The sequence below is a fragment of the Belonocnema kinseyi genome, chromosome 3 (genome assembly GCF_010883055.1).
Source record: "Belonocnema kinseyi isolate 2016_QV_RU_SX_M_011 chromosome 3, B_treatae_v1, whole genome shotgun sequence".
In the NCBI taxonomy this organism is placed as follows: Eukaryota; Metazoa; Arthropoda; class Insecta; order Hymenoptera; family Cynipidae; genus Belonocnema; species Belonocnema kinseyi.
This window is the reverse complement of record NC_046659.1, coordinates 30,781,375-30,798,994: the sequence shown is the minus strand read 5'-3', so window position 1 is coordinate 30,798,994 and position 17,620 is coordinate 30,781,375. Positions and strand designations below refer to the sequence as shown.

The window sequence follows — 17,620 nt, the reverse complement described above, 5'->3', positions numbered from 1 at the left end:
ATCCATATATATCTTTTGAAAATTAAAATTCGAAAATTTTTTCTAAAGCCTCCAGTGGACTTCGTTTTCGCACGAAAAAATTTTATGTGCCCTTATTGCATCAGGACCCACAATTGAACTGTTCTAGCATTTTTGATATATCAAAAAGGACCCCTTAACGAAACTTTCTCATTAAAAACATTGCAAGTCGGATTTTTTCTGGAATTTCACTCATTATTTCAACGTAATGCCCGGACTAAACATAGATTATAATAATATACAAATACGTGCGTCCAAATTTTCGAAAGTAAAATTCAATAATTTTTAAAAATAACAATTCTGAGCTTGCATATTTGATCTGCTGAAGTCATTTCTATAGAAAAATGTTACTACATGGCAAATCTCCATGTAATTGTATCGACTCATCGTAAAAACGTGTTATAAACGTTCCTTATACCTAAATTATTATCACCAAAAAAATCAATTTCATTAATTTTATGAAGTTTTTTTTGAAAAAAATCGAATTGTTGTAAACATTTTTTGTTTTGTTTTGTAACATTATTAGTTACAAATGGTGATTTGACGACCCGAATGCCCAGGATCATGCACAAGGTAATTTAATACGTATCCTACAAGAAATTTTTCAAATTTTTCAAACACCCAAAATAACTCTCGATGGCGAGTCGACGATCCGCGTGCGCCTGATCGTGCACCAGATCCTTTCGAACGTCATCTACGAGAAATTTTTTAAAATTTAAGTTTGGTCAATAACCAAAACAATTACAAATGATAAGTCGACTACCCGGGCGAGCCTCATCGTGCACCAGGTCCTTTCAAACGTCATCTACGATAACTTTTTTCAAATTTAAATTTGTTCCGTAACCAAAACAACTGCAAATGGTGAGATGACGACCCGGGTGCGCAGGATTGTGCACCAGGTAATTTAGAAGGTCATCTACAAGAACTTTTTTGAAATTTAAATTTTGTCTATAACCAAAACAATTACAAATAGCGAGACGACGACCCGGGTGCGCAGGATCGTGCACCAGGTAGTTTAACACGTATTATACAAGAACTTTTTCAAAATTCAATTTCTGCCAACACCCGAAATGACTAACAATAGTGAGGCAATGACCCAGGTGCGCCGGATCTTGCCCCGGGTCATTTAAAACGTAATTTACGAGAACTTTTTTGAAATTTACATTTTATCCATAGCCAACGCAACTACAAATGCTAAATCGAGGACCCGGGTGCGCCGGATCGTGCACCAGTTCCTTTTGAACGTCATCTACGAGAACTCTGAAATTTACATTTTGTCACTAACCGAAGCAATTATAAAGGGTAAGTCGACGACTTGCGTATGCAGGGTCATGCACCAAATAGTTTAACATGTATTCTACAAGAACTTCTTCAAAATTCCAACTTTTCCAACAACAAAAAATAGCTACCAATGCTGAGGCGACGACCCGGGTGCGCCAGATCGTGAACCAGTTCATTTTGAAGGTCATCTACGAGAACTTTTTTGAAATTTAAATTTTGTCAATAACCAAAACATATACAAATGGTGAGTCGAAGACTCGGGTGCGCAGGAAAGTGCACCAGGTAGTTTAATACGAATTCTACAAGAACTTTGTCAAAATTCAAATTTTTCCAATGCATAAAATACTTCCCAATAATGAGGCGACGACCCGGGTGCGCCGGATCGTACAACAGTCCATTTTATATGTCATCTAAGCGAACTCTTTGAGTCACATTTTGTCACTGACCGAAGCAATTACAAATGGTCGTTGCCTCACCATTGGTGGTTATTTTGGGTGTTAGCAAAATTTGAATTTTGAAGAAATTCTTGTAGAATACATGTTAAACTACCTGGTGCACGATCCTGCGTACCCGGGTCGTAAACTCACCATTTGTAGTTGTTTTGGTTATGAACAAAATTTAAATTTCAAAAAAGTTCTGGTAGATAACCTTCTAAATGACCTGGTCCGCAATCCGGCGAACCCGGGTCGTCGACTCAGAGTTTTTAATTGTTTTGGATATTGACAAAATTTAAATTTTGAAAAAGTTCTCGTAGATGACGTTTGAAAGGACCTGGTGCACGATCAGGCGCACCCCGGTCGTCGCCTCACCATTTGTAACTAATAATGTTACAAAACAAAATAATGTTTACAAAAAGTCGATTAGAAAACAAAATTCAGTAAAAATTAATGAAATTGATTTTTTTGTGATAATAATTTTAGTTTAAGGAACGTTTATAACACGTTTTTACGGCGAGTCAAAACAATTAAATGGAGATTTGCCATGTAGTAACATTTTGCTATAAAAATGACTCCAGCGGATCAAATGTGCAAGCTCAAAATTGTTATTTTTAAAAATGAATGAGTTTTACTTTCAAAAATGTAGATGCACGTATTTGTATATCTTATCACAAAGCGAATTTTATAACAATATAACAATTAAAAAGTAAAACCAATCAATTTTGTTTATGCCGAAAGTATATAATTATTGTAAACTATGTTTGCAACTGATCACGTACTGATACTGGTACGCGATAAGTTGCGTAGTTGCAGGACATAGAAGTTAGAATAACAATCAGCTTGCATTTTGAATTGCGAACAATATAAATCTGACTTCATTTAATTAGCTGGCGTACCTTGATTGATCCGATAGTGTTCTATATCTGCAACTATCTCAATACACCATTATCGTAACTTTGACCTTCATCATCCTTAACTTTCGCACTTTATTGTATGAACGATGTTTATTACTTTATCTAGGTGCACCGTTTAAATTTAAGAGCACGCGAGATTTGATATTTAAATAATTATTGCTAAATTTTTCCCAACACATATTGTCGGGCGCCTTAACTCTGCGCACTGCTCACGCGAAGATTCTACGTTACAGATTCGTCCGATTCTCGCTGTTCGTCGTCCTTCGAACCAGCAGATTCGAACGGAGCGAAGCGTAGCGAGTATATCTATATCGACGCACTTCTGTTTAGACGCCGAGATTTCGCGTATGAAAACATTGAACGGGTCGGGTTTCGCTTTGCCCGAATTAGCTCCGTTTGGTACGTCAATGTGAGCATTTCATACGCAGAACTGCTCCATTTTCGCATGATTAGAATCACAGCTGATCGTTGTTTAAACGAAGCGCGTCTAGTATTTAGAATCTTAAAAGTTCTATCTTCCCGAAGCGCTGTAATGCAAATTTCGTTACGTACCCGATACAAAAGTTGAACAGTGTACGTTTCGATGCTTTAGAACAATTGATATTTCACTTTTAAATGTTGCGAGTTCTACATGAAGAACTGCCCCATGTCAATATTTACTTAATCGATGTAGTTCGGTATTGCGATAGCGTCGGTTCTATACTCAAACCGATAAAATTACAAATTAAATAGAGATTCAGTTCGACCTTTCACCTACAGACTTCTAATTTATGCGAAGCGTATTAGTCCAAGTTATTATTAAACTAATATAGTTGCATATTTCCTTCAGTGCTTCCTCGATATAGACAGATTAAAAGTTTAAAATTTTTCTGAGCAATACATTCTAAGGAAAAAAATTATTTATTTTTTCGCTTAGAGATGCTAAAAATGATCTTGTAAAGTTTTGTCTTAATTAACAATGATATTGTTTAAAAAGCTGTTTAACCCTTAAAGGTCCCCATGGGGTCGTTAGTGCCCTGACACTTTGGATTGAAATTTACGATGTTCGTTCTTCAGGTTTTAATTTTTTTTTCAATGTCTTAAATTTAAAAAATCATTTAATAAGTAAAATTATCTTATGAGAAGACACTCAAGGGAATGCCCAACATAATTTCACGCCAAAATATTAAAAAGCTTCTACGCAATAAAAAATTTCGGCTGGGGTCTTCAACGACCCCATGAGGACTTCAACGTTATACCAAAGTAAGGGGACCTTTAAGGGCATGTGACACAGCTAAATACCTATATTACCGACGACAGTTTTTCAGTTCACTGAATGTTTTTTTGAACCTAAGAACTTTTTTTGTAAATAAAATATCGAGCTGAAACTTTGGGAAATGTATTAGAGTGCAATAAAGTACGTTTAGGTACTGCATTTTGGTAGGAACTTCACTGAAAATTATTTCATCTTTTTTCTGAACCTCAACATTTTTTGAACGTTCCAACTTTTTTTATACATAAAATATCGGTCTCAAAATTTAAGAAATGCAAGAGCCGAAAGAAAAGTACGTTAAAGTACAAAGTTTAATAATAAAAGATGTAAAAAAAATATTTCAAAAATCAATTCCAACGGTATCAGCCGGTAACGTTGTACACGAAAATACGAAACCTGGCGGCCACTAGACGAGGCTCTCGAGAGTTCGTATTTTCGTGTACAACGTTACCGGCTGATGCCGTTGGCATTGATTGTTGAAATATTTTTTTTACATCTTTTATTATTAAACTTTGTACTTTAACGTAGTTTTCTTTCGGTTCTTGCATTTCTCAAAGTTTGAGACCGATATTTTATGTATAAAAAAAATTGGAACTTTCAAAAAATGTTGAGGTTCAGAAAAAAGATGAAATAATTTTCAGTGAAGTTCCTACCAAAATGCAGTACCTGAACGTACTTTATTGTACTCTAATACATTTCCCAAAGTTTCAGCTCGGTATTTTATTCACAAAAAAAGTTCTTAAGTTCAAAAGAACATTCAGTGAACTGAAAAACTGTGATCGGTAATATAGGTATTTAGCTGTGTCACATGCCCTTAAAGGTTAAACAAGAACTGACCAAGATTCCGAAAAAATAACGAAGATATTCGTTATCGGGGGACTTTTTACATTCTTATTCATGAGAGTGTAATGTAATAGTCCAAATTTTCGATTTCTGGTTTTTAACGGATCTTTACGTTTGGGCACTCACAGAATCCAAAAATCATAACATTTTATCGGTGTCTGTATTCATGGCTACCGGAATGTTGTAGCCACGCTAACTTTTGAAGGATTTGTCCAATCAAGGCAGCCTTTGATACACTTCTTAAGGTTCCCAAAATGAGGTCTAAGTTCGTTAAACAGATATTTCAAACAAAGATAAAAAAATTTAGAGCATTTTCAAGACTTGAAAAAAAAATTTTGCAAATTAGAATTTGTTGTCAAAGTTTCTTATAGATGTGTAGAAGACTTGCAAATTATCCAAATAAATTTTTCAATTTCGATGAAATTTAGAAAAGCTATATATACTTTTAAAATTTTTGAAAATGTTCAGAAAAATAAAAAATAAATATTTTTCTAAAATATTAGAAAATTTCATTTAAATTTATCACTAGATATCAAATATATTTAGAAAATATGTCAGTTAAATTTTTGATTATACAAAAATTGAAAAAGTTTGAGCTTTTTCAAAATTTAAATAAAAATTTTTTATGAGTTTTAGAAATATATGTTTTTCGAAGCTATTATCATGAAATTTTTTAATTAGACAAAAGTTCCAAAAGTTGGATCATTTTCAAAAACATGCAACTTTGATTTTTAAGAGATCCATAAGTTTAAAACGTTATTTTTAGTAGATTTTATCAAGATTTACAAATTATCTTCATAAAGTTTTTCAAGCGGACCCGAATTATCGAGCGCGATGCGCGAGTTTCGTAATGAGAATCTAATCGCCAAAGCCTAGGGTCCTTTGAGAACCTTCTTTAAAGTCAAATCGAAAAAAATTATGTTACAAGTGTACGCATTAACCCTCACATCACAAGGTGGGGTGTTTAGACACCCCAAGGCCCTATTTTCGCGCATGAGCTAGGCCTAGAGCGTCTCAGGGGGGTAGGGATCTCAATAGCCTCTTCTTCGGTTGTCCTCTGCACGTGGAAATGAATAAGGGTCACTAAGCCATGCTACAGATGTTTAGAGAAGCGATAATTTGAATTTTTACTGTGCTCTTTGGAATATGTGATACGTATCTTTTTCATGTTTTCAAGTATCTTTGTGTGCTGTGTTTATGCTGATGTTTATGAAACTGCATTTTTTTGGTCAATATATTATCAACGTTACTGCAAGAAGTTACTTAATCATTTATTATCCTTTATGAAATATATTATGTGTTACGGACTGCGTAAATAGCCTTTGTCTTTACTATGACTGAAAAAAGATCTAGGAAATAGAATTTTCTCGTTATAATTTAGCAGAAAATGATTGAAAAAGTCCTTTGAATAATTGTACAATTTTGTGAAACACTTTAGAAACAATATTATAGCATAAATAATTCGTAATGTTTCAAAAGGAATGGGGTGTGGAGACACCCCACCTTGTGGTAAATGAGACTGTCTCACCTTGTGGTGTGAGGGAAAAACATACCGAAACGAGCGCGAAGCGCCGCGCGCAATGAGCATGTGCCCGCGTAGTGGAGATATTTTTTAATTTTTGAACAAAAATTACCTCGGAGACTTATTAATGCATACAGAAGTGTCAGTGTTGAGTGAACTAAAGAGGAAGTAAGAGGAATATTCCTTCGTAAAGCTAATGATAAGCTCGAAAATGTCCGTCATATAGGAACTTAAATTGATTAGTTTAAAATACCTTCGTCATAATGCTGCTTGTGTCGGCCATTATAGAGATTTTTTTTCTTGAATTTTCATATCAGTTTCTGCGAAATCAAGGTTCGTCCGTGTTACCGTCGTATGAACAAGTCCAGAAACTCTGGTGGTGAGCAGTGCTCGTAACGAATTCCCGAACTCTTCTACGCATGCGTCGCGCTCGGTCTCTGATTCGTCGCTGTTCGCACGCGATTTGAAATCTAAAAAAATAACATTTTTATTGTTTATTATGAAGAATGTCATTTTAAATTATATAAATGTTTATTTGACCGATATCAATGAATTTTGATCAAAATAAAAATTTATTAAGTGCATACTGTGTTATGGTTATTTTACTAAATACATCAATTTTTTTATTAATGAATTTTTATTAATTACTTCCCACTCATGAGATTCCATGAGTGGGGAGAGCCGTAATCTTATGATTTGCCACTTGATTATGCTCACGAGCATTTTTGCCGACAGACTGTGCATGAAAATATAAACATGTGGGCGCTGCCATGTTTGTCGCGGGACATCAAAAGGTGGCGGACCTCCCCTCTCGTTACATCACCCGCGCAATGGCATACCTAGTACCTTGTTTTCTATGTCCATGGTGGTAACCATGCAATAATAATAAACCATGGACATAGAAAACAAGGGACTAGGCATGTTATTGCAGGGGTTATGCAATGAGGGGGAGGTCCGCCACCTTTTGATGTCCCGCGACAAATACGGCAGCACCCACATGTTTATATTTTCATGCGCAGTTTGTCGGCAAAAATGCTCGTGCGCATAATTAAGGGGCACATCGTAAGATGGCGGCTCTCCCCACTCATGGAAATCTTCCCCCTCCCGTGGATTCAACCCCGCTCAACAAGTTATGATTACTTGCCTAGTCCCGTGTTTCCTATGTCCATGCCTTATCTCTAGTCCATGGTTACCACAAAGATATCTTTGTTGCCGATCTGAAAGTTTTGGAAAACTTCGGTTGTCTTCTATTTATATCTCGATCCCCATTAGGAAGAAATTAAAGAAATTGGCGATTTTGATGTTTCGCGTCATTTTTAATTTCATGCACGAGTCGATTTTGAGGTTATGTTTTTCAGGGGTGTATCATATGGATATTATTACTATCTTTTATTTATATATATATATATATATATTAAAATTTTCTAAAGTATATAACTTTTCTAATTTTCATCGAAATTGAAAAATTTATCTGGATAATTTGTAAGTATTCTACCCATCTATAAGAAACGTTGACAAAAAATTTTTAATTTGCAAAATTTTTTTTTTTCAAGTTTTCAAAATGCTCTAAATTTTTTATCTTTGTTTGAAATATCTGTTTAACGAACTTAGACCTCATTTTGGGAACCTTAAGAAGTGTATCAAAGGCTGACTTGATTGGACAAATCCTTCAAAAGATAGCGTGGCTACAACATTCAGGTAACCATGAATACAGACATACGTACAGACAGACTGACATGCACCGATAAAATTTTATGATTTTTGGATTCTGTGAGTGCCCAAACGTAAAGATCCGTTAAAAACCAGAGATCGAAAATAACGAATATCTTCGTTATTTTTTCGGAATCTTGGTCTATAGCGTTGAGGTCCTCATCGGGTCGGTGAAGACCCCAGCCGTAATTCTTTATTGCGTAGAAGCTTTTTAATATTTTGGCGTAAAATTTTGTTGGGCATTCCCTTAAGTGTCTCGTTACAAGATAATTTTACTTATTAAATCATTTTTTAATTTTAAGACATTAAAAAAAAATCAAAAACAGAAGAACGAACTTCGTTAATTAAAATTTTTATCCAAAAGGCTGAATTGTATAATAAAAAATGGCATTTTTAATAAAATACATGAACTTTGCACAAAAAAAAACTTATTTTCGACCAAGTCTAATTTTCTATACAACAATTAATGTTTAATCATAGTCAATTTTTCGAAAAAAAAGAATTTCCACTTTCAACCTGAAAGCTTGAAAATAATTAAAATTCTGAGACATTGCTTTAAATTATTTAAATTAATTGAAAATATTTGGAATGTTTTAAAACATGTTAAAATATTAAAAATCTCTTGAAATTTTGCAAACCTCTTGAAAATTCCTTGCAATTTAAAAAATATCCTAAAATATTTCAAAGCCTTTAAAATCTCATACTAAAATATTGAAATCAATGGAAAATTCCTTGGAATCTATTAAAATATCCTGAGATATATCAAATCCTTTAAAATCTCATATTAAATTACTGTAATCAATTGAAAATTCCTTGGAACCTTTTAAAATACTCTCAAGTATTTCGAAACCTTCAAAATCTTTTGAAACACCTTCACACCCTTTAAACATATCTAACATACTTTGAAATTTCTTTAAATAACTCTGCTAAAATGGTTTAATCATTGGAAATTCCTTTAAATTATAAAAATAAATTAAAAATTCCTTGACATCTTTTAAAACATCCTCAAATACTTAAAATCCTTAAAAATCTTTTGAAATCTCTTGAAATTTTTAAAAGATTCGGATTGAAATTTAGAAAAAAGAAAATTTTCAAAACGTTAAATATTAAAATTTTTAACGTTTTGATATTTTTCTGTTTTCTAAATTTCAGTCTGAAATAATTTCATTTAGAGATTACCCAATTGAAAAACGTAAGCTTAAATTTTGAACGCTTTCAATTAATTCATGATTATTAATTTTTTATAAATAAACTTTCAAGTTTACAATTCAAAATTTAAAGACTTAAGTCCCATCGAGTTGAAAATTATTCTTATTGAATAGTTGAAAATGTTTGAAAACTAGATTGCGAAAGCTTTTAATTTTTATTGATCCCATTGTCAAAACTCTAATCTACAAACATTTAAATATTTATCGTTTTGGAACTTTTCTCTTTTTTTAAATTTCAATCTGAAGCTTTACAAAATTTCCAGAGATTTTAAATATTTGAGGATGTTTTAAAAGATGTCAAGGAGTTTTCAATTTGTTTCTATAATCTAAAGGAATTTCAAAGATTAAACAAATTTTTAGAAGGGTTATTTTTAAAAATTCAAAAGCACTTCAGAAATCTTTAAAAAAAAGTACTAGGTATTTTAAAAGATTTTAAAGGATTTGACAAATTTGAGAAATGTAAAAAAATTCCAAGGAATTTTCAATTGATTCCATTAATTTAATATGAGATTTTAAAGGATTGCAGGATGTTTTAAAAGATTTCAAGGAATTTTCAACTCATCTTTATTATTTTAAGAAATTTTAAAGAATTAAAATTTTTTAGAATTGTTATTAAAAAAAATTTAAAAGAACTTTAAAAACTCTTTAGAAAGTTTAAGGTGTTTCAAAATATTTTGAAGGAATTGCAATATTTGAGAGTATTTAAAAATGTACCAAGGAATTTTTAATTGTTTACGTTAATTTAATATGAGATTTGTTTAAAAATATGCATACAATTTAATATTTGTATGCATATTAACTGTTATTAACAAGGGGAATAGGCCCAGCTTGTCACTGAATATTAATGATTTAATAGACAAAAAATAATAGACAAAAAAATAGACAAAGTTAGATATGAAAAAAATAAGATATGTAATTTCGTTTTTTATTCTTGCAGTTGCTTTTTTCAATTTCTAAGAATTTTGCTAGGCACTTAAAATAAAGACTGTTTAAGTTAACCGTCTGTAACTAAGTCTATTCATACATATTACGAGTTTACCGCAACATAAATTTTGTAAATGAACATTTTCAATTAAGTAATTTTATTTCATGATCAAATGTTTGCCAACTGTTTGTAAACATTATTGATTAAAAAGACAATTTTAATTACAAATGGGTTTTCTAATATTATAGGAAATAACTCTGTTCTTAAAATTTTGCTATCGCAGTATACAATTTGTAAACTTTTTCAAACGTTGAAAGAGGTAAAAAAAAATGAAATATATAATGGGCAAAAAACTTAGAATATCTTAATTTTTTAAGTGATTGAGTTTTGATTTTAAAACACACGAAACAAAATCTAGAAGATTTTAGGACAATTGAAATATTTTTTTAGGAAAACTGAATGATTTGAAAAGATATTTCGAAGGTGTAGAAGTTTTATAAAGGTCTTAAAGTAATTTAAAATTTGAAATTTTTTATACAATTTAAAATTTTCTATACATTTTGAAAACAATTTTGAATAATTTTATAAAATGTTGAGTATTTCGAAACAAATGTTATAAGCTATTTAAGACTTTTGAAAGGATGACATTTTTTTGTTAAGATTCCTCTAAAAGTTTCGAAAAATCTCTAAGTTTTAAAGGACATTGTAAAGATGTAATTTTTTATTATAAAAATTATTTCGGAATTTTAGAATTTTTGAAGAGATTAACAATATTTAAAGACATGAATATTTTTTCGAAAAATTATTTCTTCAAATCTTCTAAAAGTCCTAAATATCTTTTAAGCTGACTCTAATTTTTCCTAATATTTTGTGTATCCTGCAAAATGAAAAAAAGAAGTAAAAATTTTCTGCATTTTTTTCTAATTTAATCATTTTAAATTGTCTGAAATATATAAAATATTATATTGAATTATAAGAATTTAGGAAATGTTGTACGTATAAAAAAAAAGATTAAACAACCACGGCATGGTCCTACTGTCAGCAACCGTCATCTAAAAATGACACCAGCTCCCGGAATATACGCGATAAATAACACATATGGCCACGTCCCATGACCATGAACTGGGTGGTATGTAGTATTTATTTTTTCGAAAATTTTTAAGTGTTGATACTTTTGTTTTACCGGATTCTTGAGTCGACGCATTTTTTATATGTTTTAAAGACTTGCAAAATATTTTTAAATTTTCTTTAAAAATTATTTTTTCAAAATTAAAAAAAAATTAAACTTTCCCCGGAATCTTAACCCAAACATTTTTTATTTCTTAAAACCTTTACAAATTCTGAAAAAGAATGTAACATTTTATTTCAAAATATTCAAAAATCTACATTTTGTTTCATCTCTTAAAAGTCTTTTCAATATTAAAATTATCTGTGAAAGTTTAAAAATTATGTTTTTAATAAATTCTAATTTTTCCTATTTTTTTAATTGTCCAAAATTATAAAAATTACCTTAAAATTTTCCAGAATTTTTTTTACAATTTTTTAAATGTTTTAAAAAGTTGCAGAATATTCGATCAAAACTATTTGTTGATAAATTTGATAATCTTCTTTAAAAATCTTGAAATATTTTTAAATATTCTCTTTAAATTTACTTTAAAAATAAAAAAATTGTAAATTTTCTAATGAAACTTGAGAAAACTTTTTTATCCTCTTCAAATCTTTCAAAATTCTTAACAAGCTTTTGCTTTTGAAATATTAAAAAATCTATATTTCGCTCAACGTTTGTCGGTCTCACAGTAAGTTACAAACTGAAAACATCCACTAAAATTATATTCATGCAGAATGCAATCATTCAGGTTTTCGAACAAATTTAAAATCTTTTTGACAATTTTGAAAGGTAATGAATGAATATTCTTCAGGTTCATATGAAAATTAAAAATGATTTTTTAATCTCACAAATAAATTGTTATAGAGAAAATTTAAAAAGATTTCTAAAAATGCTGGAAAAAAACCCAAAATATCTTCGGAAATTTTTTAATTTTTTAAGGCTTAAAAATTTTAAGAAAATATTGGGCGTTGAAGAATAAATATTCTATAAAACAAAGAGTTCTCAACTATGAAGATTAATTTTAAATCAATAAAAAATTAATAGAATAGTTAAAGTTTGAACTAAAAAATTTTACTAGTTGAATACTTCAATTTTCAATCCAAAGTTTTAAATGAAAAAATTAATTTTTAACCAAATATTTGAATTTTCAATAAAGAAAGGAATTTCTATACAAGCTTTATTTTCTACCAAAAAACAACGAATTAAAAAAATTGTCCATTTTTAAAAATTTTCTTAAATTAAAATTAGTTTTTTAATACTTAAACAATTTTACCAATGTTTATATTCGTGAAATTTTTAATTTAATAACCTTAGAAACTATCAGGAATTTCATTGTTCCGGACTTTTCTAATTTAAGAATTTTCTATTGTCTGTAATATATTAAATATCACATCAACTTATATAAATTTAGGAAGTATTGTATATGAAAATGTAAAGAAAAAAATTAAACAACTACCGCGTGGTCCTGCCGTCAGCAACCGTCATATAAAAATCACACCAGTCCAAGCATACACGCGATAAATCATATTTCCTTTTTCGGACATTTCTGAGTGTTGATACTTTTGTTTGCCGCATTCTTGAGTCAACGCACTTTTTAAATGTTTTAAAAAGTTTCAAAATATTTTTAAATTTTCTTTAAAAATTTTGTTTTTTAAAATGTTTTGAAAAAGTTGTAGAATATTCTCACAAAAGTAATTTTTGATAATTTTCTTTAAAAATCTTGGAATCTTTTCAAGCATTCTCTTCAAAAGGATTTTAAAAATTAGAAAAATGTTAAATTTTTTTAGGAAACTTAAGAAAACTTTTTTATCATCTTCAAATCTTTCAAAATTCTTAAAAAGCTTTTTTTTTCGAAATTTAAAAAAATGTATATTTCGCTCAACATTTGTCCGCATCTCAGTAAATAACAAATTGAAAACATTCACTAAAATCATATTCATACAAAAAATTTGAAAGAATTTCTTGTTTTAAAAAATACATTGTTAGAGAAAATTTTAAAAGATTTCTAAAAATTCTGAGAAAGACTCCATAATATCTTCGGCAATTTTTAAATTTTTTAGGACTTAAAAATTGTAAGAAAAGTTTGGGTGTTGAAGAATTTAGAAGTGTTGAAGTGATTAAAAATATTTTAGAAGTTTAAAAAATGTCCTAATATTTATCAAATAATTATAAAACGATGAATTTTCAAGAAATAGTTAAATATTCTATAAAAAAAGTATACTCAACTAAGAAGATTAATCTTGAACCATTCAAAAACATAGAATAGTTACAGTTTAAACCAAAAAATTTTCTTGGTAAATGCTTCAGTTTTCAATCCAAAATTTTAAATAAAAATTTAATTTTTAACCAAATATTTGAATTTTCAATACAAAAAAGGAATTTTGATACAAGCTTCATTTTCTACCAAAAAACAGCTCATTTAACAAATAAGTACTTGAATTTTAAACAAACAAAAAAACACACATTTCCAATAAGGATTTTAAATTTTCAACATTCATTGCCATGGTTTACTAAAATAATCAATAATACTTTTATTAATAGTCTTTAAAATTAATCTTTCAATTAAAAAACCTTGTCATTATTTGCAAGATTATATGATTTTTCCACCTTTTCGACAACATTTAAAAAAATGCAAGGACCCTGTCAAGTCTTCCAGGTTTTGTGTAAAAGAAATAATTAACTTACGTTATGCTCCATTTGTTTTTTAAATCAACATTCATACCTTTCGTAACACAAATGTTATAATTAGCCTTTCGACTGAACTGTACTTCGATAAATTTGTCCAATTTCACGACACAAAAAAAAACTTTAAGCAAATTATTTTAAAAAATCGGTTTTGAAAGATTTTGAATTACATGCTTAGAAACTTTTTTAAATTTTGAAAGATTTCAAGAGAATGAAAGAATATTCTTCAGATTTATACGAAAATTTGAAAGGATTGTTTTTATATTAATTTTTTGATTAAATTTAAAAAGATATTAAAATTTTTGTAAGCATTTCTATAATTTGCGCGAAAAAAATTGGAATTTTTAAAGACAAGTTTTTTAATTTTTTAATATTTTTTAAAAAGTTAAGAAAAATTCGCCTCCGTTTCAGACATTTAGAAATTTTAGAAGATTCTGAGTGATTAAAAAAAAAAATTCCCAAAATTTACGCAATATTCTTTAAAATCAACTTACATTTGTAACACAAAAAATGAATTTTCTACTAAGATTAATTTTCAAGCATTAAAAAGACAAATTAAGTAGTTCAATTTTAAACACAAAAAAAAACGGATTTAAAAAAAAGTTTAATTTTCAATAAAAAGAAGAATTTTTAACCTAGAAAATTAATTTTCTGGTAAAAAACAACAAACTTTAATAGGAAAATCTTAAAATTGTCAACCAAATAGATGAATTTGTTACTGAAAAATATCAATTTTGAAGCATAAATAAAATAGTTAAATTTTAAATTCAAAATCAACAAATTTCCAAAAAGGGTTAAATTTTTAATGAAAAAGATGATTTTTTAACCGAGAAGATAAATTTTCTACCAATAAACAATGAATTCAAAAAATATATTGTAATCTTTAAACACCAAAAAAGTATTAGTTTTCAATAAAAATGTTTGTTATTTTTCACTAATTTTTATTTTATTTCATCCTTATGTGATCAAAGAATTATTAAACTTTTCATTAATAGGCTCTTCAATTAATCTTTGATTACCAAGAAAACAGTAATTTTTTCAAAATGTTTAATTGTGCATAATTTAAAAAATTCCCTTAAGATCTTTCAGATTCTTTTATGTAAACTTTTTAATTAAAGCAACCCAAATTCACCTAGCCAGTTTACGATCTAGAATATAGACCATGCCATAAATGCGAAATTACCATGGGCTGATGCAATGAGGGGGGAGGTTTGCCATCTTTTGATGTGCCCCGACAAGCATGGCAGCGCCCACATGTTTAAATTTTCTTTCACAGTTTGTCGGCCCAAAACGCTCGTGCGCATAATCAAGTGGCACGTCGTAAGATGGCGGCCCTCCCCACCCATGGAAATCTCCCTCCTCCCGTGGATTCAACCCCGCTCCAAAAGTTAAGATGGCGTGCCTAGTCCCGTGTTTCCTATGTCCATGCAAATTACCACCCTAGTAACACCGCATATTCCCTCAATATTTCTACCCTATTTCCTGCAATATCCGCAATATTACAGGAAATATGGTAGAAATATTGCTGGCGTGCCTCTATGTCCTTTTTCTGAAATATAAAGTTGATAATTTTTCAAGTTTTTACCAAAAAGTATCAGCTAGATCTACGCGTACTTTTTGGTATAAACTTGAAAAATTATCAACTTTATATTTCAGAAAAAAGACATAGAGACACTCTAGCAATATTTCTACCATATTTCATGTAATATTGCGGATATTGCAGGAAATATGGTAGAAATATTGAGGGAATATGCGGTGTCACTAGGGCATGGACATAGGAAACAAGGTACTATCGGCGAGAAAATTCGAGTCCTCTGGCTTTGACATTAAATAAGTATGTGAAGAAGAAATGGTAGGTTAATAAAAAAGGTCTCATTTTAAAGGTGCAAATATTGCACGTCAATGAGCAGAAAAGTGATATTCCAAAAAATCATTTGTAGCTTACAGATCTGAAAATCTGATGAAAAGTAAGGAAATTTGATAGCTTTTAAAAACAGTGAACTTTGAAGCATATTTTTCTATAGAAAAAATGATAGGATAAATCTGAAAAAATTGATGATGGCACATTAAACATTTCTCAACAGATTGCCGTCGAAAAATTTGCAAAATATAAATAATTGTTCGTTTTTTGTGAATAAATATGCGAGCGCACTAGCTTCAGTTCTAATGAAGATAATGAAGTGATTTAAATTGGAGGTAGTTAGTTGGACTATCTGTAATAGTTTAAAAATTGAAGGAAGTATGTGCTTCTTGTTGTCTTCGTACAAATTGCGATATTTGAAGTCAGTTTTTTACATAGGAAAGCAAGTGCGAGAGCCCAGCGTGGTGCCGGTTTTTCAGGGGATCAGCCTCGGTTTTCCTCAACACAGGAAAAGGGTTTGCAGGCCAGAGTGAGGCTCGTAGGCACAAGTTGGGTAAGTCGGGCTGAGGAAAACTGAGGACGATCCCCTGAAAAAACGGCACCACGCTGGGCTCTCGCACTTGCTTTTCTATATAACAAACTGACTTCAAATATCGCAATTTGTACGAAGACAACAAGAAGCACACACTTTCTTTGAATTGTAAATTATTACAGATAGTTCAACTAACTACCTCCAATTTAAATCATTTATCTTCGTCAGAACTGAAGATAGTGCGGTCGCATATTTATTCACAAAAAACGAGCAATTATTTACATCATCGTATTTTCAGATCTGTAAGCTACAAATAATTTTTTTGAACATTACTTTTCGGCTCATTGACGTACAACATTTGCACCTTTAAAATGATATCTCTTTCATTATCCTACCATTTTTTGTTCACATACTTATTTAACGTCAAAGCCAGAGGACTTGAATTTTCTCGCCGATAGCAGACATGCCATTGCGGGGTTGATGCAATGAGGGGGAAGGTCCGCCACCTTTTGATGTCCCGCGACAAACATGGCAGCGCCCGCATGTTTATATTTTCATGCACAGTTTGTGGGCAAAAATGCTCGTGCGCATAATGAAATGGCACGTCGTAAGATGGCGGCTCTCCCCACTTAAGGAATTCTCCCTCTCCCGTGGATTCAACCCCGCTCAGCCAAGTTAGGAATTTAGGATGACATACCTAGTCACGTGTTTCCTATGTCCATGGATATTACCCACTCTGATCTTCTCTACCGACATTGTCAAACCGGAAAAATGCCGCCCTGTTTGGCCGCTCAAGTAGAACCGTCTATCATCTATTTCAGTTCGTAAATTGGCCTAAGTAATTGGAGGAGCTTCATTTTAGTTCGCAAAAGCCTCAGGTAATAGGTGGTGCTGCGAAAATCGTTCGAAATTAAAGACATGGAATCGGCAATTTCTCACCTCATCTCTGCTGGAGGCGAGCATGATCCAACAAAGCATGGTCCCGCCAGGTGAAAGTAAAAAGACGTCAACCAATGAGAGGCGGCACCCTAGGCCGCCCGACCTTTCCGACATCTTGGATGGAGTTCGGGCGGCGTTGGCACAGTGATTCCAGATCTGAAACGAGATGCGGTCCAATACTATGACAGGGCTATGTTCGTGTGAATACAGTAGGAGACGATGTAAATAACTGAGTTGCGCGCGCAACCTATTTCTCCTCTTCTGAATTTGAAAACTCGAAGACGCACGATTGCCGCTCGGAGCACTTCGTCGATTCTATTTATATATCTATCTGCTAACAGCTAACTGCTTTGAAATAAATTCAGGAGATTGGGATTTTAATATT

At 30.9% G+C, this 17,620-nt stretch overlaps 1 protein-coding gene and 1 pseudogene across 2 annotated transcripts in view; one reads left to right on the top strand and one right to left on the bottom strand.

The window, feature by feature from the left end:
- The window catches only part of LOC117168976, a 44,195-nt gene extending 37,541 nt beyond the window's left edge, over window positions 1-6,654 (bottom strand). Inside the window, exon 1 of one of the 2 annotated variants that reach the window (XR_004466596.1) lies at window positions 6,521-6,634. Coding sequence is in view for 1 of the 2 variants with exons in the window: in XM_033354990.1 (XP_033210881.1) it covers window positions 6,521-6,550 (30 nt within the window). In the remaining variant the exon portion in view is untranslated. Of the gene's footprint in view, window positions 1-6,520 lie in introns of both variants that reach the window. The other variant, XM_033354990.1, reaches the window with a different exon arrangement.
- Window positions 6,655-11,208: 4,554 nt separating this feature from the next.
- The window catches only part of LOC117169757, a 33,897-nt pseudogene continuing 27,485 nt past the window's right edge, over window positions 11,209-17,620 (top strand).